This window comes from Hemiscyllium ocellatum, chromosome 7 (genome assembly GCF_020745735.1).
Source record: "Hemiscyllium ocellatum isolate sHemOce1 chromosome 7, sHemOce1.pat.X.cur, whole genome shotgun sequence".
NCBI lineage: Eukaryota > Metazoa > Chordata > Chondrichthyes > Orectolobiformes > Hemiscylliidae > Hemiscyllium > Hemiscyllium ocellatum.
Genome location: NC_083407.1, coordinates 115,131,564 through 115,158,439, shown reverse-complemented (window position 1 = coordinate 115,158,439; position 26,876 = coordinate 115,131,564). Strand labels below are relative to the sequence as shown.

General features: G+C 42.7%; 1 protein-coding gene across 1 annotated transcript; it reads left to right on the top strand.

Moving 5' to 3' along the window:
* Positions 1-26,571, top strand: rpe (ribulose-5-phosphate-3-epimerase). Its single transcript, XM_060828108.1, has 6 exons — positions 1-164; positions 15,231-15,310; positions 22,662-22,801; positions 24,741-24,875; positions 25,159-25,245; positions 26,207-26,571. Exons 1-6 carry the CDS (start codon positions 43-45, stop codon positions 26,327-26,329), a joined length of 687 nt encoding a protein of 228 aa, XP_060684091.1. The 5' UTR covers positions 1-42; the 3' UTR covers positions 26,330-26,571.
* The last annotated feature ends 305 nt before the right edge of the window (positions 26,572-26,876 follow it).

The following is a 26,876-nucleotide window of genomic DNA, read 5'->3' as shown; positions in this document are numbered from 1 at the left end:
AGTGAAGTGAAGGCGCGGGGCAGGCTGGGTAGAAGGTCAGGGATGGCGGCTGGGTGCAGGATCGGTCCGTCGATTTTAAACAGCGACCTGTCCCGGCTCGGGGCCGAGTGTCAGAGGATGATGGACTGCGGGGCCGACTACCTTCACCTGGATGTGATGGACGGGTACGAGTTGTTTAGCGGAGGGTGTGGAGTGAAGGGTTTGCGGTGCACAGGAGGAGCCCATGGAGGGACCGGTTTGACTGGGGTTTTCCTGCTGGTTCCACCCTGGGATACTCCTCACAGACTGGGGGGGGGAATGGGGGAACTACTTCCCTATTAATCATGTTGTGTGTCCAATTAACTCCTGCTGTTATCGATTAATTCCAGATCAGGAATAAGTTTTTCAGTTTGTCTGAATCCCACTTCCCTGCCTTTCCCCTTGTAAATGTTTCCTCTTTAATCATCCCAATTCCGTTCAGGGCACAATCTCTACCATCGGGGAGAAGGAACAGGAGCCTGAACACACTCACCAGCCAGTTTCATAACAGCTTCTTATTAGAATACTGCATGGACTCACAAACTCTTAACATTCACCTATACCTGTGTTTTTGTTTTTGCTGTTTACCTATTATTTACTTATCTATGCTGCTTAACTCTGATCTGCCTGTATTGTTCGCAAGACAAAGCTTTTCACTGTGCCTTAGTATACGTGACATTAGTTCAATTCAATTCACCTGGAACGTACCTTCACCATGGCCTAGGATAGTATTAATCATTGTGACTTTGTATCTTTATGGAGCTGAAAATGTATTGCTGGAAAAGCGCAGCAGGTCAGGCAGCATCCGAGGAGCAGGAGAGTCGATGTTTCGGGCATGAGCCCTTCTCAGGAAGAAACGTCAAGTCTCCAGCTCCTTGGATGCTGCCTGACCTGCTGTGCTTTTCCAGCAATACATTTTCAGCTCTGATCTCCAGCATCTGCAGTCCTCACTTTTTCCTTGTCTCATTATGGAGCCTGGACTTGTGCATCACCTCCCTTGATCAGGTAGTGACTGCAGAATGTCCCCACATGTAAGAGTGACAGTGGGTGAGGTGCTGGCTCTTTCACTCACAGGTTATTTTACATCCACATTTCTTCAACAGCAGATGCAGGAGAGAACCAGCCTGTGTTTGGAGGAGTAGCTGGGAATTCAAGTGGCTGAATAAGTCATTGGGATTGGTGTGAGGGAGTCCAGTCCTCAGAGTGAGAGAAAATGGTGACAGCATGGTCTGGGAGTGTGATGTCCAGTGTTAGGAGAACATCAAGGAGTCATAAAAGTTTTAAACCTGTTAGCAAAGACAACTAGGGACTGGCAATAAATGTTGGCTGGCCAGCGATGCTCATGTCCCATGAATGAATGAGAGATCAAAGCATATTCAGCTCTCTAGGAATCAGGGAAACTTAAAGTCTCTCTATTGCAAACAAATGCAAACTGTCCTCTAACTGCGTAAGTTCAGGAGCTACTATGTGGGATAAATATTGTAGATGTCATTGTAACAAATAAGATTTCACAGCTTGTTTTTCCAAGTGACAAGCAGTTGGAGTTACCATGGGAATCGGTGCTTGAACTCCAGCTATTCATATAATTTGTGAATAAGATGAGGGAGCTAACTATAACATCTTTAAATTTGCAGATGATAAAGTTGGGTGAGAGGGTGAAGAGAATAAAGGAGAAAGGGAAATCAGGGGAATTTGGATGATCAGCCATGGTTAGATTGAACAGTGGAGCAGGTTTTAAGGGCTGAATGGATTAAGTGTCCTGTTCTCCATGTTTCTATGAAAATTAACAATTGTATGGTTTAAATCTTTAGTTGCCCGAAGCAGTAGATCTTCCCATTTTGTAAATATGGATTGGAAATGCATCTAATGCATGTGAGATTTGATCTTATCAGTTGGCATGTTGGCTTTTCCTTTGTGAATATAAGTCTGTTGTTTTGTGCTAATTTGCATACTTTGGTGCTTAGGAAAGTGATACTTTGTTTGATGGAGCAGTGATGATTATTAAGGATACTGATCAAATCTTCTAATTCTGCTTATGTATTGCACAGAATACATAAGGTACAGTTACTTTTATGACTGCTTCACATAATCATAGAATCCCTACAGTGTGGAAGCAGGCCATTTGGCCCAGCAAGTCCACACTGACCCTCTGAAGAGTAACCCACCCAGACCCATTCCCCTATCCTGGTTATTCTATGTTTACCCCTGATTAATGTCCCTAACCTACACATCCCTGAACACTATGCCCATTTAATATGGCTAATTCACCTGACGTGCACATCTTTGGATTGTGGGAGGAAACCCATACAGATTTGGGGAGAATGTGTAAACTCCACCCAGACAGTCGCCCGAGGCTGGAATTGAACCTAGGTCCCTGAAGCTGTGAGGCAGCAGTGCTAACCACTGAGCCACCATACTGTACTACTGAGAAAGAGGCCCCGAAAAACAAAAACACAGCTTCTGAAAATCAAAAAGTAGCCTGTAAGAAGATTTCCAGAAGTGTGAGCAAGCAAAGTTGTTTTGACATGGGGCAGGGTTTAATAAAGTGGAGCTGGTTGCACAATAAATGACTATGTAATTTGCAAGTGCCTGATAAGGTCATGGTTGTAAAGTGTATCATACTGAAACCTGTCATTTCAATGTGCTTTATAAATAGAGGCACAAGTACAAAAACTGTTGTTTCGCTAATCCTCAATAACACTGCTTAACCCCTTGTGTCTTTGATTCTAATTCTGGGCACTCAAAGATTGTGCAGAGTTGTAGTAGAGGATTCATTGAATCATATAATGCCTACAGTGTGGAAGCAGGCCGTTTGGCCCATCGAGTCTACAATGTCCTTTTGAAGAGCATCCCACCCAGACTCACCATCCCCACCCTATTGCGGTAAGCCTAAATTTCCCATGATTAGTCCAAATATTATGGGTAATTTAGCATGAACAATCCAACTTACCTGCACATCTTTGAACTGTTAGAGGTCTGCACTCCCGTGTCAGCCCACTGAATTTCTGCTGTACTCCTTCTCTGGCAAGTATATCCTCCCTTAGGTAGGGAATTCATAACTGCACGCAATACTCTTAAGTATTGGTCTCAATAGGCCCTGTATAACTGCAGTAAGACATTTCCCAGTTGGAACTCCAATCCTTTCGCAGTGGAGATTGATACACAATACCTTGCGAGTTGCTTGCTTCACCTACCTGTCTAGTTTAATTGACTAATGAATAAGGACACCCAGATCTCTTGTATATTCATGCCACCCAAGATATCACCATTTGAGTAATGCTTGGCCTTTTTTTACACCAACATCACATTTATCCACGCAATATTGAATTTGCCATGTGCTCACTTATTCAACTGTCTTGATCATTTTGAAGCCTCCTTGTAACTTTCACTCTTGCCCAGTTTTGTATCATCAGCAAATTTGAACATGTTGCAATTAGTTCCTTTTATCCAGATCGTTTATCCACTAATTATATTTAATTAGTGAATGGCTGGTCCCCCAGCACTGATCCTGATGCGTACCCAGTAGTCTATGCCTGCCACCTATTCTCACTTTCTGTTTCTGAACTATCAGCCAGTTCTGAATCCATGCCAGTATATTGACCCCAATCCCATATGCTTTAATTTTACCCACTACTGTTTCTCCCTGATCTAGTAGTACATCCTCAAAAAATTCCAGAAGGCTAGTTAGGCATAGTTTTTCTTTCGTAAACATATGCAGACTTCAAGATTTCCAATATTCTGTTATCACTCCTTACATAATAGGCATAAGCATTTACCCCACTGCCGACGTAGGGCGAATGGGTCTATAATACTGCTTTCTCTCTCACTTAATTTTTAAAAAGTGTTTGTCACACTCTATTCTGCCGAAACTGCTCCGGAGTGTATTGAATTTTGGAAGATGGTCACGAATACATCAGGGTCATTTCCTTTATTATTCTAGAATGTAGATTGCCAGTCCTGGGGAGTTTAACCTTAATAATTTCTTGTGCACTCTTCTTTTACTAATACTGATTTTCTTCAGTTCCCCTCTTCCACTGGATGGCAGGTTTCCTCATGTTTTTCAGAAAGTATTCGTACCAAATTTTGTGAAGTCAGAACAAAGTATGTGCCATTTCTTAGTTCCCCATCGTAGGTCCCCAGCCGAGCTCTTCCAGTACATTCGCAACACAAGAATCTTCCTGACAATGTCGAAAGTTGCCTAGGTGTATCCTGTCCCGAAAAAGCAGAGCAAATCCAATTTGGCTAATTACTGCTCCATCAGTTTACTGTCTACCATCAGTAAAGGGAATGCAGATGAACTCTGGGCATGGTTAGGAATGTGGAGCTGGGGTATCATAGCAATTTTAGAAACGTGACTCAGGGATGGACAGGACTGGTAGCTTAATGTTCCAGGATACAAATGCAATAGGAAGGATGGGGGTGTGGGTGGAGGGTGAGGGTTGACATTATGGCTGCATTTAGAGAGGATATTCCTGGAAATACGTGCAGGGAAGTTATTTGAGTGAAACTAAGAAATAAGAAAGGGATGACCACCTTATTTGGATTGTACTTTAGACACCCCAATAGTCAGTGGGAAATTGAGAAATGAATTTGTAAGACAATTTCAGTTATCTGTGAGAATAATAGGATGGTAATGATAGGGAGTTTTAACTTTCCAAACGTAGACTGGGACTGCCATAGTGTTAAGGGTTTAGATGGAGAGGAATTTAAGTGTGTACAAGAAAATTTTCTGATTCAATTTGTGGATGTACCTACTGGAGAAGCTGCAAAACTTGACCTGCTCTTGGGAACTAAGGCAGGGCAAGTGACTGAGGGAGCACTTTGAGGCTAGCAACCATAATTCTATTAGTTTTAAAACAGTGGTGGAAAAAGATAGACCTGATCTAAAAGGTGAAATTCTAAATTGTAGGAAGGCCAGTTTTGATGGTAACAGGCAAGAGCTTTCAAGAACTATCAGGCTGCACTTGGAGTATTGCATACAGTTCTGGTCACTGCGTTTTAGGAAGGATGTGGAAGCTTTGGAAAGGGTTGAGGAGAATTACTAGGATGTTGCCTGGTATAGAGGGAAGGTCTTATGAGGAAAGGCTGAGGGACTTGAGACTTTTTTTTGTTAGAGTGAAGAAGGTTAAGAGGTGACTTAATTGAGACATTTCAGATAATCAGAAGGTTAGAAAGGGTGGACAGTGAGAGCCTTTTTCCTTGGATGGTGATGGCTAGCATGAGGGGACATATCTATCACTCCTCAATTTAAAGCTATAGGACAGATGTCAGAGGTAGTTCTTTTTAACTCCGTAGTAGGGGCATGGAACGCACTGCCTGCAATAGTAGTAGACTCGACAACTTGTGGAATGTTTAAGTGGTCATTGGATAAACATATGAATGAAAATGCAATAGTGTAGGATAGATAGGCTACAGATTGGATCCATAGTTTGGCGCAACATCAAGGGCCAATGGACCTATACTGCGCTGTAATGTTCTCCATTTTATAAAACTTGATTGGGGACAGATGTTCACAGGTAATGGGATGGCTGGAAAATGGAAAGTCTTCAAAAATGAAATACGAGTCTAGAGATGGTATGTTCCTGTTAGGGTGAAAGGCAAGGCTGGTATAATTGGGGAATGCTGGAAGACTAGAGAAATTGAGGTTTTTGGTTAAGAAAAAGAAGGAAGCATATGTCAAGTATAGACAGGAGAGACTGACTGAGTGAGTGAATCCTTGGAGTATACCTAAGAGGGAAATCAGGAGGGCAAAAAGGGGACATAGCTTTGGCAAATAGGGTTTTGGACAATCCAAAGGGATTCTACAAATACAAAAAGGTAACAAAGGAGAGAATAGCACCCCTCCAAGATTAGCAAGGCAGCTTGTGAGGGGAACTGCAGGAGATGGAGATATTAAATGAGTTTTTTGCATTAGTGTTTACTGTGGAGAAGAGGAGGTGGTGCTGGATGTCTTGAAATGCATAAAGGTGAATTAATCCCATGGACCTAGTCAGGTGTAACCGAGAACTCCGTGGGAAGCTAGGGAAGTGATTGCTGGGATATTTAGATTATCGATAGCCACAGGTAAGGTGCCGGAGGTTGACTAACGTGGTACCACTATTTAAGAAGGGTGCTAAGGAAAAACCAAGAGACTGTAGACCCGTGAGCCTGACATCGGTGGTGGGCAAGTTGTTGTAGGGAATCCTGAGAGACAGGATTGACATGTATTTGGAAAGACAAGGACTCGTTAGGGGTAGTCAGCATGGCTTTTTGCATTGGAAATCATGTCTCACAAACTTGATTGAGTTTTTGAAGAAGTAATGATGAATTTTGAAGAAATTGATGAAGGCAGAGTGGTGGACATGATCTATATGGACTTCAATAAGGTTCCTCTTGGTAGACCGGTTAGCAAGGGTGGCACGGTGGCTCAGTGTTCAGCACTGCTGTCTCACAGTGCCAGGAACCTGGGTTAGATTCCAACTTCGGGTGACCAAATATCTGTGTGAAGTTTGCATGTTCTCTCTGTGTCTGTATGGGTTTCCTCTGGGTGCTCCGGTTTCCTCCCCACAGTCCAAAGATGTGCATGTTAGGTGAATTGGCCATGCTAAATTGTAGGTTAGGTGCATTAGTTAGGGGTAAATGTAGAGTGATAGGGTAGAGGAAGGGGTCTGGGTGGGTTACTGTTCAAAGGGTCAGTGTGGACTTGTTGAGCCAAAGGGCCTGTTTCCACACTGCGGGGATTGTATAAGATGACTTGAAATACAGGAAGAATTAGCAATTTGGATACAGAACTGCCCCGAAGGTAGAAGACAGAGGGTGGTGGTGGAGGGTTGCATTTCAGACTGGAGGCCTGTGGTGTGCCACAAGGATCGGTGCTAGGTCTGCTACTTTTTGTCACTTTATATAAATGATTTGGATGTGAACATAGGAGGTAGAGTTGGTAAGTTTGTAGATAATACCAACATTGGAGAGGTGGTGGATGGCAAAGAAGGTTACCTCTGAGTAAAACAGGAGTTTGACCAGATGGGCCAATGGGTCAAGTCGTGGCAGATGGAGTTTAATTTAGCACCTCACATTTATCTACATTTTGGAAAGACAAATCAGGGCATGACTTGTATACTTAATGGTAAGATCCTGGGGAGTGTTGCTGAGCACTTGGAGTACAGATTCATAGTTCCTTGAAAGTAGAGTCACATGTAGATAGGATAGTGAACATAGAACATGAAGGTGGTGGTCGGTATGCTTTCCTTTATTGGTCAGACCGTTGACTGTTAAAGTTGGGAGGTCATGTTGCAGCTATACAGGACATTGGTTAGGCCACTGTTGGAATATTGTGTGCGATTTCTGGTCTCCTTCCTTTCGGAAGAATGTTGTGAACCTTGAAAGGGTTCAGAAAAGGTTTACAAGGATGTTGCCAGGGTTGGAGGATTTGAGCGAGAGGGATAGGCTGGGGTTGTTTTCCCTGGGGTATTGGAGGCTGAGGGGTGATCTTCTAGAGGTTTTTAAAATCATGCGGGGCATGGATAGGATAAATAGACGAGGTCTTTTTCCTCAGGTGGTCGAGTCTGTAGGTTTAGGGAGAGGGGGAAAGATTTAAAAGGGACCGAAAGGGCATCTTTTTCATGCCAAGAGTGGTGTGTATATGGAATGAGCTGCCAGAGGAAGTGGTGGAGGCTGGTACAATTACAGCATTTAAAAGGCATCTGGATGGGTATATGAATAGGAAGGGCTTAGCGGGGCATTGGCCAAGTGTCGGCAAATGGGACTAGATTCATTTAGCATATCATGGATGAGATGGGCCAAAGGATCTGTTTCTGTGAGGTGATGGGAGGTGTCATCAACAATGTTAACGAGCAGCACTTGCTCAGTAATAACCAGCTGAATGATGTCTAGTTTGGCTTCTGCCAGGACCACTCAGTTCCTGACCTCATTACAGCCTTGATTCAACCATGGACAAGAGAGCTAGAATTCCTGGTAAAACTGGAGTCAGTGGGAATCATGGGACAAACTCTCCACAGTTAAAGTCATATCTGGCTCATGGAACGTAGAATAATACAGCACAGAACAGACCCTTCGACCCTTGATGTTGCGCCGACCTGTGAACTATTCTCAGCTCGTACCACTACACTATCCCATCATCATCCATGTGCTTATCCAAGGATTGTTTAAATCTCCCTAATGTGGCTGAGTTAACTACATAAGCAGGTAGGGCATTCCACACCCTTAACACTCTGTGTGTAAAGAACCTGCCTCTGACATCTGTCTTAAATCTACCACCCCTCAGTTTGTAGTTATGCCCCCTCGTACAAGCTGATGTCATCATCCTAGGAAAAAGACTTTCACTGTCTACCCTATCTAATCCTCTGATCATCTTGTAGGTCTCTATCAAATCCCCTCTAAGCCGCCTTCTTTCCAACGAGAACAGACCCAAGTCTCTCAGCCTTTCCTCATAAGGCCTTCCTTCCAGACCAGGCAACATCCTGGTAAATCTCCTCTTCCACATCCTTCCCGAAATATGGCGACCAGCAATTTTCCAAGTGTGGCCGCACTATTGTTTTGTATAGTTGCAGCATGATATTGCGGCTCCAGAACTCAATCTTTCTACTAATGAAACCTGACATAACGTATGCCTTCTTAATGGCACTATCAACCTGGGTGGCAACTTTCAAGGATCTATGCACATGGACTCCAAGATCTCTCTGCACGTCCACACTACCAAGAATCTTTCCGTTGACACAGTACTCAGCCTTCCTGTTATTCTTCCCAAAGTGACTCATCTCACACTTAGCTGCATTGAACTCCATTTGCCAACTCTTAGCCCAATTCTGCAGTTTATCCGAGTTCCCCTGCAACCTGTAACATTCTTCCAAACTGTCCACTATTCCACTGACTTTAGTGTTGTCTGCAAATTTACTAATCCATCCACCTATGTCTGCATCTAAGTCATTTATAAAAATGACAAACAGCAGTGGTCCCAAAACAGATCCTTGTGGCACACACTAGTAACCGGACTCCAGGCTGAATATTTTCCATTAACCACCACTTGCTGCCTTCTTTCAGAAAGCCAGTTTATAATCCAAATTGCTAAATCACCCTCCATCCCATGCCTCTGCATTTTCTGCAACAGCCTACCATGTGGAACCTTATCAAAGGCTTTATAGGTTGTGGTTATTGGAGGTTAGTCATCTCAGCTCCAGGCCATCTCTTCAAGATTTCCTCAGGATAGTGTCCTAGGCCAACCTGTTTGTTTGCTGCTTCATCAATGAATTTCCCTCCATCCAAAGGTACACAGTGGAAATGTTCACCAATGATTGTACAAGATTTGCCATTACTTGCGACTCAGATTTTGAAGCAGTCCATTTCCAAATGCATCAAGATCTGGACAATATCCAGGTCTGGGCTGACAAATAGCAAGTAGCATTCACTCCACTCATATGCCAGGCAATGACTATCTCTAGTAAGAGACAATCTAACCACCATCCCTTGAGATTGTGGTTTTATGATCACTGAATCTCCGACCAGCTAATCCCTTGGGATTAGCAACGATCAGAAACTCAACTGGAGTTGTCATAGAAATACAGTGGCTACAAGAGCAGGTCAGAGACTGACAATAACTCACTCACAAGGCCCATAATGGAATATGCCCTACTTGCAATGGATGGGTACAACTCCAATCCTTATGTAGATTAAAATCACCCATGATTACAGTTGTACCACTATTGCTTGTGTCTCTCCAATGTCCTGTTTGATGTCTTCCCTTGCATCTCAGCTATTGTTTGGGGTCCTATAGAAACCACCACCAACAATGTTTTCTGCCCCCAGTGGTTTTTTCACTTCCATCCATACAAATTCCACATTTTGATTCCTAATCAGCGATCCACCACAATGTCTTCTCTTCCTGCACCTATTTCTTATCTATGGGCTGCACCTCCAATAGCTCGTGGGATTTCACATCTGACACGTAGCTCGAAGTGCCACCACCTTTACTGTCTCTGAATGAGCTGACCTTTTACCTGGGTATTTGCTACACAATAAGCAGAAATTTGCTGTAACTAAATACTGGGAAGAATGAAGCCACCATCTTAAATCCTTCCCGCAAGCTCTCGTTGTCAGCGTCTAACTCTATCCTCTCAATTGAGAGAGTTTAAATGTAACCTGCTATATTATTTAGTCCAGATATGAGCTTATAGCCATCATTAACAGTACCCCTCTTTTACTGCTCCCTCTGCACTCTATCTGCTTCTGAAACCTCTGTGCAAACATTTGTTTCCTTGAGGCTACTGCTCTATACTCCTTAGTAGCCCCACACATGCAATCCTCTTGTGAACATATAGCTTACTGTATTGAGATGCACCAAGTCCTGTTCACCCTTGATCCCTGGAGTCACTGATGGTTTTGGTTCCCTGGTCTGCCTTGATTGTAAACTTATTGTTTCTTTGAATTTCAAATCCTTCCATGGAAGAAACCAAAATGATCTGCTCCAATCTGGTCCTCTTGTGTATTCCCATTATATATTGCTACACCACTACCTTCAGATACAAGCTCTTTGACTAAGGTTAACATAGTCTGCCTGAGTGCCTTTTGATTTATCGAGTTTTACTTGATGAGGTGAAGTATGGGCTCTGTGTAAGTTCATGTTGGAGGACACTGGGCACATAAATTTGTGTTTTTCTAACTTCTATCTCATTCCTTCTGTGATCAATGATTTTACTAATTTCAACAGACAGGAGGAGCATATAGGAAGAAATATTCGTTCAATACACAAATTATCTTGTATTTATTCGCAACTTTAGAACCATTAACTTAGGGTTTTACATTGAAACTCACAGAATACTGAGAGACCTGCATAGAGTGGACATGGAGTAGATGTTCCCATAAGGTTTCCACTGGGACACAAGGGCCAGCCTATCCAGCCATTCCTTATAACGCAAAGTAACATTTCTTGTAAATCTTTCTTGCACAGTTTCCAGTTCAATCTCATCCTTCCTATAGCGGGGTGACTAGAATTGTACACAGTACTCTAAATGTAGCCATACCAGTGTCTCAACTGCTGCATACAATACTCTGACCTCCTTCACCACTCTGTCTCTCTGTGACACCACTTTCAAGGAACGACGTACCTGTACCCATCGGTCTCTGCTTGACAACACTTCTCAAGGTCTTACCATTAACTATGTAAGACCTGTCCTGGTTTTGTCTTGCCAAAATGCAACACCTTGTTTTTATCTGCATTGAACTCCATCTGCCATTCCTCGGCCCACTGGCCCAGTTGGTCGAGATTGTGTGGTACTCTTAGATATTCTTCTTCACTGTCCACTATAGCACCAGTTTTGCTATCATCTGTAAACATATTAACCATGCTTCTGATATTCTCATCTAAATAATTTATATAAATGACGAACGACAGTGGAGACAGTATGGGTTCTTGTAGCACACTCCTGGTCTCAGGCCTCCAGTGTGAATAATAAACCTTTACCGCCATCCTCTGTTTCCTGCCATCAAGCTAATTTTGTATCCAATTGACTGGCTCTCCCTGGATCCCATGTGGTCTAACTTTAACCAGTCTACCATATCAAAGGCCTTCTCCTATTGTGTAGAAATATATGGTTGTAATGGTAAGGTGGAACTTTGAAAGTAAAAGACATAAGCTCCTGGTGAATGGAGAGCAATTTGATTTAGTTAACCTGGGATGGGCACTTTTGTTTTCCCACTTATCATTTATATAATATATTATACATATATGTGACTCTGGGCTAAGGAGTGCAGTTATGAAGTTTGTGGCTGAAAGAAATTAGATGTGATTGATCTGCAACATGAAAGTAGCAAGGTTCAGAAATACATTGAAATCTCAGTGGGTGGATACTTGCCACATGACAGTATTATGTAAATAATCTGACTTGTTTAAATGATTTCATTTTTACATGTTTTTTATAGTGAGAAATCTCAGTAAAGTGCAGCGCAAAGCTTTCATTCATCACCACAATCCAGCTCCATTTTGAATAGTTTAAGAAAAACAAAAAGGTATAGCTTAAGGAGAAGTCCCATCTCCATTCCGCTGCCTCCTATGTGAGTCCTCAGCTGGCTCAGGGGCACCACCGCTTTGCCCCACTTTGATCCTTAGGTGCTATCTTTCACCTGGGCACGCCTCACTGGCGTTGCCTCTGCCGATATAGCAGCCACCAATTCCGGGTCCTGTGCTCACCCTGCAAAAGTAAGTACTGGCTCACTCGAGTCTGTGTAGGCTCACTCTGCTCCACTACTAATCCGTGCTGGGATAACTCAGCACCGTTGATGCTGTCTGAGTTCTTCAGAGAACCATAGGTACAAAAGCTAAGTAAGAAAGGGGGGGAAGAAAGGAAGGAGAGAGTAAATAGGAAAGCAGACGGAGCAGATGAGCCCTGGGCTCAGGAGCCCTACTCCACCATCGTCTTGGACGCCACCTAAATTGGAGGCAAAGATAGAAATTGCTGGAAAAGCTCAGCAGATCTGGCAGCATCTGTGGAGAGAAATCAGAGTTAACATTTCTGGTCAAGTGACACATTTCGGGTCTGAGGAAGAGTCACTTGACCAGAAATGTTAGCTCTGATTTCTTCCCACACATGCTGCCCAGACCTGCTGAGCCTTTCTAGCAATTTCTATTCTTGTTTCTGATTTACAGCATATACAGTTCTTGCAGTTTTTACTGAGTCCTAAATTGGAGGGATGATGCAGAAACATTGCAGCCTGGGGAGTGAAGATTTGAGTTCCTTCTCGGTAAAGTTGGTGAGGTGGTTCAGGAAGCAAGTGGAACACTGATGTCACAGACATGAGGGAGAGGTGAATGGAACTGTTGAACGACACCCCTCTTCTATCTGAAATAAAGATGGTTTGACTTTTCTAATATTTTTCTCTCTGAAAAAATAGGCAGTCATGTGTCTACCCAAAAGACTCTGTTTGTGAAAGCCAATTTTAAAAAAATGGCCCACGGCAAATTACTTATGGTTAATGCAAAATGTGTTAATGCATTGAAAACACAGGGAATTAGACGCTCTCTCTTGGATGTCCAAGAGGACGGTATCAAAAATTGTATACTTAAAAGCAATTGCGAACAGGTCATATGTTTGTCATGTAACTGAGGGAGCTATCAAGTTGGCTTTTGATGTCCTGGTCAGAATTTGTTGTTGCAGCAGATACCTGGAGTTATTGTGCGCAGTGACTTTCACTAGTTTCCTTTGTTTAGAACTGACATATTGTCTTCTATTTCTTCGTATCTAGTCTTCTCTCCCTATACTAGAATGCTCACACAATGGGAGGTGAGCCATGCCAGCGATGATTTTTGATTTGATTAGAATTCCTGGAAGTGTCGAGAGCAGCCAACTTGCTCATTATTGCGTGGGCTTTTTTAATGTGTTTTTCAAATAGTTGCTAAATATATGTGTGCAGAAAATGAGAACTGCAGATGCTGGAGATCAGAATCGAGAATGTGGTGCCGGAGCAGAAAAATCTACGTTTCGGGCATAAGCCCTTCATCAGGAAACGTTGATTCTCCTGCTCCTCGGATGCTGCCTGACCTGACCACACTCTCAACTCTAAATATAGATTTTATTAGATTACTTACAGTGTGGAAACAGGCCCTTCGGCCCAACAAGTCCACACCGACCCGCCGAAGCGCAACCCACCCAGACTCATTCCCCTGTATTTACCCCTTCACCTAACACTATGGGCAATTTAGCATGGCCAATTCACCTAACCTGCACATTTTTGGACTGTGGGAGGAAACCAGAACACCCAGAGGAAACCCGATCAGACACGGGGAGGATGTGCAAACTCCACACGGACAGTCCCCTGAGGTGGGAACTGAACCCGGATCTCTGGGGCTGTGAGGCAGCAGTGCTAACCACTGTGTCACCGTGCCACCCATATATGTCTATATGATGATGTTTGTTTTAAACTGTTCATAACACATATGGAACGTAGAAAACAAATCCGAGGAATCATACTTGGCCTTTACAAAACCATTGTAAGATCTGAGTTGGGTTATTTTGGGCGGCACGGTGGCACAGTGGTTAGCACTGCTGCCTCACAGCGCCAGGGACCTGGGTTCAATTCCCGCCTCAGGCGACTGACTGTGTGGAGTTTGCACGTTCTCCCCATGTCTGCATGGGTTTCCTCCGGGTGCTCCGGTTTCCTCCCACAGTCCAAAGATGTGCGGGTCAGGTGAATTGGCCATGCTAAATTGCCCGTAGTGTTAGGTAAGGGGTATATGTAGGGGTATGGGTGGGTTGCGCTTCGGCGGGTCGGTGTGGACTTGTTGGGCCGAAGGGCCTGTTTCCACACTGTAAGTAATCTAATCTAATCTAATCTATTTTGTATGTGTCTGGGCTTCATGCTTTAGGGAGGATGCCGGACCTTAGGGAGGGTTTACTGGAATGGTACCAGAAATTAGGGACTGTATTTATATGGTGAGACTGGGGATGCTGGGATTGTTCTCCTTCAAGCAGAGAAGAAGAATAAGTGGGATTTCATCAAGGTGCATAGGGCGGCTCAGTGGTTAGCACTGCTGCCTCATAGCGCCAGGGTCCCAGGTTTGATTCCAGCCTCGGGCGACTGTCTGTGTGGAGTTTGCACATTCTCCCCGTGTCTGCGTGGGTTTCCTCAGAGTGCTCTGGTTTCCTCCCACTGTCGGAAGATATGTAGATCAGGTGAATTGGCCATGCTAAATTGCCCGTAGAGTTAGGTGCATTAGTCAGAGGGAAATGGGTCTGGGTGGGTTACTGTTCGGAGGGTTGGTGTGGAAGGGTTGGGCCAAATGGCCTGTTTCCACACTGTAGGGAATCTAATCTAATCTAATCGATTAGCTGCACCTTTGTTAGAGCCTAGTGAGAAACTGTTTGCTCTGGCAAACAACTTGCGAGTCAGCAACCACTGATTTGAAATGATTGGGGAAAATGATATGAACTATTACCAGGCTAAGGGTTGGTAGTCTTTGGGACACTACCTGAAAGAATTTGGAGGGTGGCGGGGGGGGGGGGGATGCAAATTCCAAATTTTCACAAGACATCCACTTGAAGATAAATCATTTGCAGGGTTGTGAGGAGAAAACTGGAGTGAGAGGGGAAATTGGACAGCTCTTGCAAAGAATTAATGCTGACATGACTGGGTAAATAGCATCATGCTGTGCTTGTGACATGCTGTCTTGTGAAACGCCTTGCTTCAAGACTTGCTTTTAAGAACTTGTGTCCTCTCTCTTGCAGACATTTTGTGCCTAATATCACATTTGGTCATCCTGTCGTAGAATGTCTTCGGAAGGAGCTTGGCCAAGAGCCCTTCTTTGGTAAGACTTCTGAGTTTCACTGTGGTGTTGTGTCAGTGATGTTTTGGAAACTGTGCCATAAAGAAGTGTTTGGATGGGATTGAGGTCAGTTATTGTCAGCACCTGATAATGCAGCCTCCCTGCAGTGAGTCACTTTCCTTCTTTGAAATTAGTGGGATGGTTTCCAAAGGTCCTAAGCATTTTGGACTTCATGCAGAAATGATGAAGGACATTGTTTAATTGGGCACAGGAATTTGTTGTGGTGTGTTGTTATTGTGTGGCTTATGTTTTCAGCAAGTTTCAAACAAGCACTTTCGGCTCCTGAATTAAGTAGTTGCAATGCTAGTACAGTCACTCCTTAGCACCGATATACTTATTTCTGAAAGGTAAATAAATGATTATATCTATTTACATTAGGATGATGAATTTTGTCTCTCTCCTTTTGCTTTTGAAGCTTGTAACTAAAGTTGGGTAGGCCTCACTGGGAGTGGAAGAGGTCGAAAAACTTCAAACAAGTTCTGACATCATGCCGTATAGTACAAATGAACACGACCTTTGAATGTCAATTTAACATGACAGCAATGGGGAAGGAGCTAGGTTAGGCTGCGTCTGCCTATATCCAAGGCATTTTTAAAAAGTTATTAAAAGCTAGCAAACATAAAAACTACAAGAATTGAAAGTATTTGTAAATGTAAGAAAAGTGTCAATCGGCGCAACAATCTGAAGCCCATCTATCCTACCCTATTCCATTTTCATCCATATATTTTTCCAATGACCATTTAAATGCCCTTAATGTTGGTGAGTCTACTCCTGTTGCAGATAAGGCATTACATGCCCCTACTATTCTGACATCTGTCTGATCACCCCTCAGTTTAAGGCTATGTCCCATCATGCTAGCCATCTACACCACAAGAAAAAGATTCTCACTGTCTAACCTGTCTACCCTCTGGTTATCTTGTATGTCTCAATTAAGTCACCTCTCAACCTCCTTCTCTCGATTAAAAGCAGCCTCAAGTCCCTCAGCCTTTCTTCATAAGACCTTCCCTCCATATCAGGCAACATCCTAGTAAATCTGTTCTGAACCCTTCCCAAAGCTTCCGCATTCTTCCTATAATGCAGTGACCAGAACTGTACGCAATACTCCATAACTCTGGTGCTGCCGCACTTTTACAGCTGCAGCATGACCTTGTGGCTCCGAAACTCGATCCCTCTACCAATAAAAGCTAACACACCCTACGCTGCCTTAAGAATTCTATCAACCTGGTGGCCACTTTCAAGGATCTATGGACATGGACACCGAGATCTCTGTTCATCAACACTACCAAGAATCTTATCATTAGCCCAGTACTGTTTATTCCTCTTGCTCCTTCCAAAGTAAATCACCTCACACCTTTTTACATTAAATTCCATTTGCCACCTTTCAGCCCAGCTCTGCAGTTTATCTATGCCCCTATGTAATTTGCAACATCCTTTGGCACTATCCACAACTCCACCGACCTTGGTGTCATCTGCAAATTTACTAACCCATCCTTCTACACCCTCACCCAGGTCATTTATAAAAATGACAAACAGCAGTGGCCCCAAAACAGATCCTTGCGTTACACCGCTAGTAATTGAACTCTACAAGTTCATTTCTCATCAACAACCACCCCCTGTCATTTTTCAGCTAGCTAATTTCTGATCCAAACCACTAAATCACCCTCAATTCCATACCTTCGTATTTTGTGCAATAGCCTACCATGGGGAACCTTATCGAATGCCTTACTGGAATCCATATACACCACATCAACCACTTTACCCTCATCCACCTGTTTGGTTACCTTCTCAAAGAACTCAATAAGGTTTGTGAGGCATGAGTTACTCTTCACAAAACCATTTTAACACTTTCCAGAATTGCTAACACCATCTCCTTGTGAACCTCAATCCCATCTCGCCTAGTAGCCTGTATGTCAGTATTGTCCTCTACAATATTGTCTTTTTCCGGTGTGAATACTGACGAAAAATATTCATTTAGCATTCTCCTATCTTTTCTGACTCTATGCACAATTTCCCGCTACTGTCCTTGATTGGCCCTAATCTTACTCTAGTCATTCCTTTATTCCAGATATACCTGTAGAAAGCTTTATGGTTTTCCTTGATCCTATCTGCCAACAACTTCTCTTGTTCCTTCCTGGCTCTTCTTAGCTCTCTCTTTAGGTCTTTCCTGACTAACTTATAACTCTCAAGCACCCTAACTGAGTCTTCACATCTCACCCTGACATAAGCCTCCTTCTTCCTCTTGACGAGATTCAACTTCTTTAGTAAACCATGGCTCCCTCGCTTGACCACTTCCTCCCTGCCTGACAGGTACATACTTATCAAGGGCATGCAGTAGCTATTTCCTGAATAAGTTCCACATTCCAACTGTGCCCATGCCCTGCAGTTTCCTTCTCCATCCTATGCATCCTAAATCTTGCCTAATTGCATCAGAATTGCCTTTTCCCCCAGCTATAACTCTTGCCCGTGTTATTAACCTATTCCTTTTCACTGCTAAAGTAAACATAACTGAATTGTGGTCACTATTACCAAAGTAATCAAGTCTAACACCTGGCCAGGTTCATTACCCAGTACCAAATCCAATGTGGCCTCGCCCCCTTGATGGCCTGTCTACATACTGTGCAGAAAACCATCCTGGACGAAAATTGACTCCTCTAAAGTACTCGAACTGTAGTATTTCCAGTCAATATTTGGAAAGTTAAAGTCCCCCATAACAACTACCCTGTTACTCACTCCTATCCAGAATCATCTTCTCTATCCTTTCCTCTACATCCATGGAACTATTCTGAAGCCTATAGAAAACCCCCAACGGAGTGACTTCTCCTTTCCTATTTCTTACCTCGGCCCATACTACCTCAGAAGACTAGCCCTCCGACGTCCTTGACTAACAATGCCACACTCTCCCCTCTTTTAACACCTTTGCTCTTACTGAAACATCTAAATCCCAGAACCTGCAACCACCATTCATGTCCCTGCTCTATCCGTGTCCCTGAAATGGCTACAACATCAAAGACTGTTGCGTGGTGTTCATTCATCCATTGTTGTAGAATCTGCATGGTCTCGCTAATATACCATGCCTCCTGACATCCTTGCCTGCAGCATATGAGACAGATTACATTGTCCAAGTCAGGTGAGTATCTGCCATGTATGTGATGGATGGTGTTCCCACGTGTATAGTAGCATCCATGCCAATGATCTGGCATGTCTTGCACAGGTTACTGTGGCAGGTTTGTTTGGTGTTGTGGTTGATGTTGCCATGAAAGCTGGTTTTCTGAAGGCGAGACGTGGAGGTGAAGGGATGACCTTGGCAAGATGTTCGTCATCAGCTAGAATAGGTTGCGGGCTGCAAAGAACATGGTGTAGTTTCTGTGCTCTGGGCAAGTACTGGACAAAGAAGGATACTCTATCGATCTTGTGTCTGTCTCCTGGGGAGATTGCTGCAGTATTAACGGTGGCACGTCAGAACTGGCGATTTGATGAGTTTAGCACCTTATCCCGTTCGTATGAGGGTGTCTTTCAGCACCTTTAGGTGTCTGTCACATACTTCATCGTGGTTTATTCATCACTTTATACTGTTCGAGCATAACCTCCCTGTTGTTCGAGTCACAGTCTATAATTGTATGTCTCCTTAACCACCTTGTCTACCTGCCCTGTTATTTCAGAGGATATGCGTACGAAGGTCCCTCTGATCTTCAGTACTTACAGGGTGCTACCATTTATAATCTTTGTAGTATATTTGACTTTCCAAAACACGTTTTATGGGTACCACATTTGAGGCAACAATGCAATGTCTTTTAGCTTGGATAGAGGATTGGCTAAGATATAAAAGGCAGTTAGGATTCGGTGGGTTGGTGGGGGGTTGCATTTTCATGGTGGCAACCTGTAACTAGTGGAGTGACACAAGAATCAATGCCAGGCCACAATTGTTTACAATAATGTTAATGACTTGGATGAGGAAAGTGAATGTACTATAACAAAATTTGTCGATGACACAAAAAGGTGGGAAAGTAAGTGATGCAGAGTCTGCAGAAGGATATAGACTAGACAAAAACTTGGCAGATGTAATGTCGGAAAGTGTGAGGTTATGCATTTTGACAGGAAGAGGAGAGCTGAATATTAGTTAAATGGAGAAAGGTTGCAGAAAGATACAGCAGAGGAACTTGGGAGTTCTCAATGACTCGCAAAAGCTCTCATCAAAGTTCAGTGGATAATAGGAAGGTGAGTGAAATCTTGGCCTGTATTTCAAAGGGAATGAAGTATAAAAGTAAAGAGATCTTGCTAAAGCTACACCAGGCACAAGTCAGACCACAGCTTTGGGTCCCTTCTCTAAGGAAAGATGTTGGAGATAGGCCAGAATGGGTTCAATAGACTGTTACTGGGTAGGGAGGGACTTTCTCACGAGAGGTTGATCCTCTAGTCATTAGAGTTTAGATGGATAAAAGGTGACCTTATTGAAACATAGAACAGTACAGCACAGCATAGGCCCTTCGGCCCACGATATTGTGCTGAGCATTTATCTTGATCTAAGATCAACCTAAGCTACATGTGCCTCAATTTACTGCTGTTCATGTGCTTGTCCAGCAGTTGCTTAAATGTCCCTAATGTCTCTGATTCTACCTCCACGCACCCATCATTCTCAGCGCAAGGAACCTGTATCTGACCTCTCCCCTATACCTTCCTCCAATCACCATAAAATAATCCCTCGTAACAGCCATTTCTGCCCTGGGGGAAAAGTCACTGGTTATCTATGTATGCCTCTCATTACCTTGTACATCCTGATCAAGTCACCTCTTTCTTCCTTCTTTCCAGTGTGAAAAGCCCTAGCTCACTGAACTGAACTTCATAAGATAATCCCTCCAATTCAGGCAGCATCCTGGTAAATCTCCTCTGTACCGTCTCTAAGGCGTCTACATCCTTTCTATAATGAGACGACCAGAACTGGACACAATATTCCAAGTGTGGTCTAACCAGGGTTTTGTAGAGGGGCAGCAAAACCTCGTGGCTCTTGAACTCAATTCCCCTGTTAATGAAAGCCAAAACACTATATGCCTTCCTGACAACCCTATCAACTTGGGTGGCATCTTTGAGGGATCAATGTACATGGACCCCAATATCTCGGTGTTCCTCCACACTGCCAAGAATCCTGTCACCTCCCTCCAATCATCTGGTACGACCCCTGTGGAGAGTGAGGAAGCAAAGATCATCGTCAGAGGTGCGGCAATCTCTTTCCTTGCTTCCCGTAATAACTTTGCTTTATATCTGGTCCAGCCCAGGAGACTTATTTCTCTTGATGCTTCTCAGAATTTCCAGCACATCCACTTTGTTAATGTCAATCAGCTCAAGCCCATTAACCTGGTCCACCGTATTCTCACTATCAACAGGGTCTCTCTCTCTAGGGAATACTGAAACAAAAGTCTAATTTACGGCCTCCCCTACCTCTTCAGACTCCAGGTACAAGTTCCCTCCCCATCCCTGATTGGCCCTACCCTCTCTCTAATCATTCTCTTGTTTCTCACGTAAGTGTAGAACACCTTTGGGTTTTTCCTAATCCTTCCTGCCAATGCTTTTTCGTGCCCCCTCCTAGCTTTCCTCAGTCCATTTTTGAGTTCTTTCCTGAAGAAGGGCTTATGTCCAAAATGTTGATTCTCCTTCTCCTTTGATGCTACCTGACCTGCTGTGCTTTTCCAGCAACACGTTTTTAAGCTCTGATCCCCAGCATCTGCAGTCCTCACTTTCTCCTAGTTGATTCTTTCCTAGCTACCCTGTAATCCTCTAAAGCTGTGCCAGATCCTTGCTTCCTCAACCTTAAGTAAGCTTCCTTCTTCCTCTTGATGAGAAGCTCCTCTGCTCTTATCTTCCAAGGCTCCTTCACCTTACCATTCCTTGCTTGTCTCAGTGGGACAAAGTTGGCGCAACAAGTGCTTCTTAAATAGCCTCCCCATTTCTGTTGTGTATTTCCCTGTAGAACAATTGTTCCCAATTTATAGACCACAACTCCAGTCTAATTGCAGTATAAAGCCCCTCCTCCAATTAAATACCTTCCCTATTCTGTTCCCTCCCCATGGCTGTGGTAGAAATGAGGCATCTGTGGTTACAGTCACCAAAATGCTCTCCCACTGAGAGCTCTGACACCTTGCGTATAAGATCTGAAACATGTAAGATCCTTTGGAAAACTTGACAGAGTAGATATGAAAAGATCGTTTCCCTTCATGGGAGAGGCTACAATCAGAGGGCATAATCTTAGTAAGAGGTTGCCCAGCTGAGAGAGAGAGATGAGGAACTTTGTGCGTGGGTGGTGAATTTATGGAATTCTTTACACCAGAGGGCTGTTTCGGTCGGCCATTAAGTATATTTAAAGGCCAAGATAGACAGATTTTTATCGTAGAGTCATATAGCACGGAAACAGACCCTTCCAGTCCAACTCCTCTTGAATCGATCTAGTCCTATTTGCCTGCATGTGGCCCATATCCCCCTCAACCCTTTCCTGTCCATGTATCCATCCATATGCCTTTTAAATGTTATAACTGTACCTGCCTCTGCCAGTTTCTCTGGTAGCTCATTCCATATATGTATCTCTGTGAAAAGGTTGCCCCTCAGTTGCCTTTAAAGTCTTTCCTGTCTCACCTTTACCCTACGCTCTTTTTAGTTTTTGACTTGTCTACTCTGGTGGGGGGGGAAAACAAAACTTGGCTTTGTTGACCAGAGTTGACTTTATTCATGCCCTTCGTGATTTTACAAATCTGTATAAGATCACCCCTTAGTCTTTGATACTCCAGTGGAAATAGTAAGGCAAGTATATTGGGAAAAGGCTGGAATGTGGAGTTGAGGATTATCAAATCAGCTATGATCGCATTGATGGATCAGAATCAATGGATGGAATGGTTTTGCTTTTGCTTCTCCATCTTGTGATCTTAAAGTAGGGCACCTCTGCTGAGTATAAACCCATCCATCAAGACACCAACATTGGGGGGTGTATAAGAATAGGACAGAGATCCCTATGTGATGTAGTTAAACTTAAAGTTGAGTCTTGATGGCTATCATATGCCTAGGCAGGAGTGCCGAAGTTATGCCTCTGTTTTGTTGTATGTAGAACCTCCCTTGCTCTAATACTACTGAGGGGGTAGTCAGGCTGAGAGAGCTGAAAGTTGATCAGAGTTGACAAACGCTCTGTTGTAAATCAAAGGTTATTCTCACCATTTTCCAGTGTGCTTATTGTGTTAATTTACAGGATCTAGATTTATTGCTAGAATGAATTTTATAAGTATAACCTTTTTTGAAACTATTGGTTGATAGGGGTTGAAGTGCTCCCTGCCACAGTGTCTTGCTTATTTTACAGATATGCATATGATGGTCTCAAAGCCAGAGCAGTGGGTGAAGCCAATGGCAGTAGCAGGGGCTAATCAATACACATTCCATCTAGAAGCAACAAATAACCCAGGACCACTCATCAAAGACATACGTGAAAACTGCATGAAGGTAAGTGTGAAAAAATAGTGTTTGAGTCAGTATGAATCACTTCATTTCTGTCTGAGATTTCAATAAAGGGAATGCTGACGGTTGAAATTGAACTTTGTTAAAAAAACTATCAGTGAAGTCTGAGGATAGAGGACCACTCCCTCCAAATTCAGGTTATGGGCTGTTTAGAGCTGTACAGTTCTACACTTTCATATTGGAGCGCACGACTATAATATTGCAGTGATTACCTTCCATTGCAGTACTGTATTTCTAATCTAGAATTTCACAGAATATACTGAACACAAACAGACCAACTAGTACGTGCTGACATTTATGCTTTACTCAAGCCTCCTCCCAGGTTTCCACATCTAAATCTATCATAGTAAGCATTTATTCCTTTCTCCCTTATATGTTTCATTAGCTTCTCTTCATATATTTCTGTACTGTTCATCTCAGCCACTCACACATACCAATTGCTTTCCAAATAAAATGCTTTTCTAAATTCCCTGCTTGATTTCTTGGTGACATTATGTTGATTTGTCTCTTAGTTTGCTCTTCTTCACAAGTAGAAACGCTTTGTCTGTGCTCCCTAAAAGTATTGTCCATTACGTTCACCACTCCCATATGACGAGTGCGCTCCAGTATAACAGCTGTGTTAAAGTTGTGGTAAGTAAGCAAGCACCAGCATCACACAACCATTATTTATTATCTGTCCATAAGTGAGCAAAGTAAATGTACTGATGTTAAACATGATCACACCAGACTGCAACTACATCAAATCATTTATGGAATAGAAGGCCACTCAGCCTATTTGTCTCCACTCTGGCTCTCTGCAGACCAATTATTCCCATTCCCCCATTCTTTCCCCATTGCCCTACTAGATTATTTCTTTCAACTACTGCTTTTCAAATACTTACTCCTTCTCAATTTTCTGTGTCTCCAAAATCTGCTGCTACCACAAATGGAGACAAATGGGCAGAATGGCCTTCAATTCCATAAATGATTTGATGTAATTGCAGTCTGGTGTGGTCCTGTTTAACATCAATATATATAAATATATATATTACTCTTTGCTCACTTAGAGACAAATAACAGTCTAAGTGTGGTGCTGGTGCTTGCTTATTTACTACAACTGTAACTGTAACAGCTATTATACTGGAGCACTTGTCATGTGGGAATGGTGAACATAATGGACAATATTTTTAGGGAGCATTTCTACTTGTGAAGAAGAGCAAAACAAGAGACATCGACATAATGTCGTTCCCAAGAAATCAAGCAGGGAATTTGGAAAAACATTTTATCTGGAAAGCAATTTGTCTGTATGAGTGGCTGAGAGGAATAGTACAGAGATATACAAGGAGAAGCTGACAAAACATATGAGGGAGAAAGGAATAAATGCTTAATATGATAGATTTAGATGTGGAAACCTGGGAGGAGGCTTGAGTAAAGCATAAACGTCAGCACGTACTGGTTGGTCTGTTTGTGTTCAGTATATTCTATGAAATTCTAGATTAGAAATTTCACTTCTGGAACATTGATGGAATTAATTTGATCAAAGCAAATTGCCTCTAGTTTGATATTAAACTTTATTCTGCATTTAAACTGCTGTATCTGACCTGTGAGTGAGTGGTCCTGGGTGCTAGGAGAAAGCTTCTCTTTGGTACTTCATATAGAGCAAAATAAGCAAACACCTGGAATTTATTTTAAACCCAAATGTAGGAAGTTTCTTGGTTCGCTCTTTTTCACACAGTACAAGGAGGACCAGAGTGGGTGTTATCTCTTCTAACTTCCAACAGAAGCCTTGTAGAACTGGACAGCACTCTATTAAAATAAGCAGTCCTTTATTTCACTGCTGCAAGGACACACAATAGGTGAATGAACTTTCAAAACTTGATGTAAATCCAAACCCATATACGATGGCAGTCACACTCTTAATATATCCTGTTTTCTTCCTTTAAAGGTGGGGCTAGCAATTAAACCAGGTACAACTGTAGAAGACTTGGCACCATGGGCAAATCAGATTGACATGGCTCTAGTGATGACTGTGGAACCTGGGTTCGGAGGTCAGAAATTTATGGGTGATATGATGTCAAAGGTATAATTTCTATTTCATATGCTTTGAACTTCTGTGGCCTGTCATGGTGTTTGATCATGAAGGAATTGGTTTAACATCTTAATAGATCCTATTACTATGGTTAGTATAAGTGGTTGCAAGATAATTCATTTTTTTCTGTCCTAATGCAGATATAAAGTCTTGCATTCGCTGTTACAAATCTGTTCCCATTTAGCTGTGGAACCTGTTTGCTAAAATAATTCCCTCCGCTGATTGTTAACTTGCAGAAGAGATTTGGAACTGAAAGCCATTGTTTTGTTTTTAGGTCCACTGGTTGCGAACACAGTTTCCTTCTCTGGATATTGAAGTTGATGGAGGTGTGGGACCAGACACTATTCAGAAATGTGCAGAGGTACTACTACACTGTGACCAAAAAATAATCTGGTACATAATCTGTATTTAATTACTTCAACAGGATGAATTTTTTCCATGTTCATTACAGTAATACCACCTTACAGGTCATCCATTACATGTTCTCAATGTCTGCAGCACAATGTGTTTAAGGTTATGGGTGGAGTACTCCAGATGGCTCCCTTGTTTTCTTCTCTGCTGAAGGTGATAAACTTGGTGGGGTGGTGAGTTCTGACACACTGACTCCATGTCAGTAGGCTTTGATGAGATGACCGCACAGACAATAGCGATCCTAATATACAGTGCACGTTGCTGCCTGAGTGGAGATCAGCTATCTCTGTGCGACGCAAATGTAACTGATTTCTAGTCAGAGATTTTCTGCAGATTCATAAAATACTTCCCTATCTCAAACTGAGCTTGGCATTTACCTTCACAGTCCCTATATCGTGATTCTGCAACATATAATTTAAATAAATCAACCAATTTTGAATTTAAAGGAGAAGATAAGGTATTTTTCAGGCTTATTGAAACTCTGTATCTTAGCTGAAAATAAAAGCATGACACCATTCACAGATGAGCTCATCCGCTGACCTTGGGGTAAGGACACTCTCAAAGCTGTTAGGAAGCAAACTCCAGGATTTTCACCCAGGGACACTTGAGGAACAGGAATTTATTTCCAAGTCATAGTGATTTGAAGGGTACACACAGATGGTGGTATTCCCATGTATCTGCTCCCCTTGCCCTTCTAGATAGAAGTGGTTATGGGTTTGGAAAGTACTATATAAGCAGCTTTAGTGAATTTCCACTGTGCATCTTGAAAATTATATACACTTCCGCTACTGAGCATTGGCCAATCACAAACATTCATTCCCTCCATGACTTCACAGTATTCAATGCATACATAACAACAGATTTACCAAAAATAAAGCTTTATGATATTGAATTTAATTCTTTTCTTTCAGGCTGGAGCAAACATGATTGTATCTGGCAGTGCAGTCATGAAGAGTGATGACCCCAGATCGGTTATAAATCTGCTCCGCAATGTCTGTGTTGAAGCCATGCAAAAACGCTGTCTGGACAGGTGAAATAGCAACAGTGCAACTCCAGGAAATTCAGTTGTGCTTGCTGCTGCTGGTGGTGGTGGTACAGGAATGAATTTCAAACACTTGTGTAAAACTAATAAATCTTAACCCAGCTGAAGCAGTAAAGAAGTTCAGGTGGTTATATGAGCAGAGTCTGTGAATGTAAAACTCTGTGACTGAAACATCTTCTAGTGCTCTCTCTTTCTCTATACTCTTTGTTTGAATAAAAACAAATGACTATGTTATACTGTTTGTGTGTGATGCGGAAGCAAGAGCTGGCAATCTGAATAAAAGACCCTTGAGACAAATCCATCTGATGAGAATTAGGAAGCAAGAAAGGAATGATCACAGCACTGGGGTTAGTAATGTCATTTAACAGGACAATTTACAGATTAAGAATGAAAACATTTTCATGTGAAATTTAGTTTTCCTTTATGCTTGATTCATTGCACTGTGAAAGCCCAATGTGGAAAGGGGCTCTAAAATGAAACTGGCACCTTTTTTTTTGAAGCCAGTTGAAAGCCAGAAGTGTAAGATTTTATTTCTGCAA

What these genes read in the sequence shown, in the direction of transcription:
- rpe (XM_060828108.1), top strand. Translation starts at nt 43, where the DNA reads ATGGCGGCTGGGTGCAGGATCGGTCCGTCGATTTTAAACAGCGACCTG. An exon ending in TGGGTGATATGATGTCAAAG is followed by an intron (nt 24,876 to 25,158) that starts GTATAATTTCTA and finishes TTTTGTTTTTAG; the next exon opens with GTCCACTGGTTGCGAACACA. An exon ending in CTATTCAGAAATGTGCAGAG is followed by an intron (nt 25,246 to 26,206) that starts GTACTACTACAC and finishes CTTTTCTTTCAG; the next exon opens with GCTGGAGCAAACATGATTGT.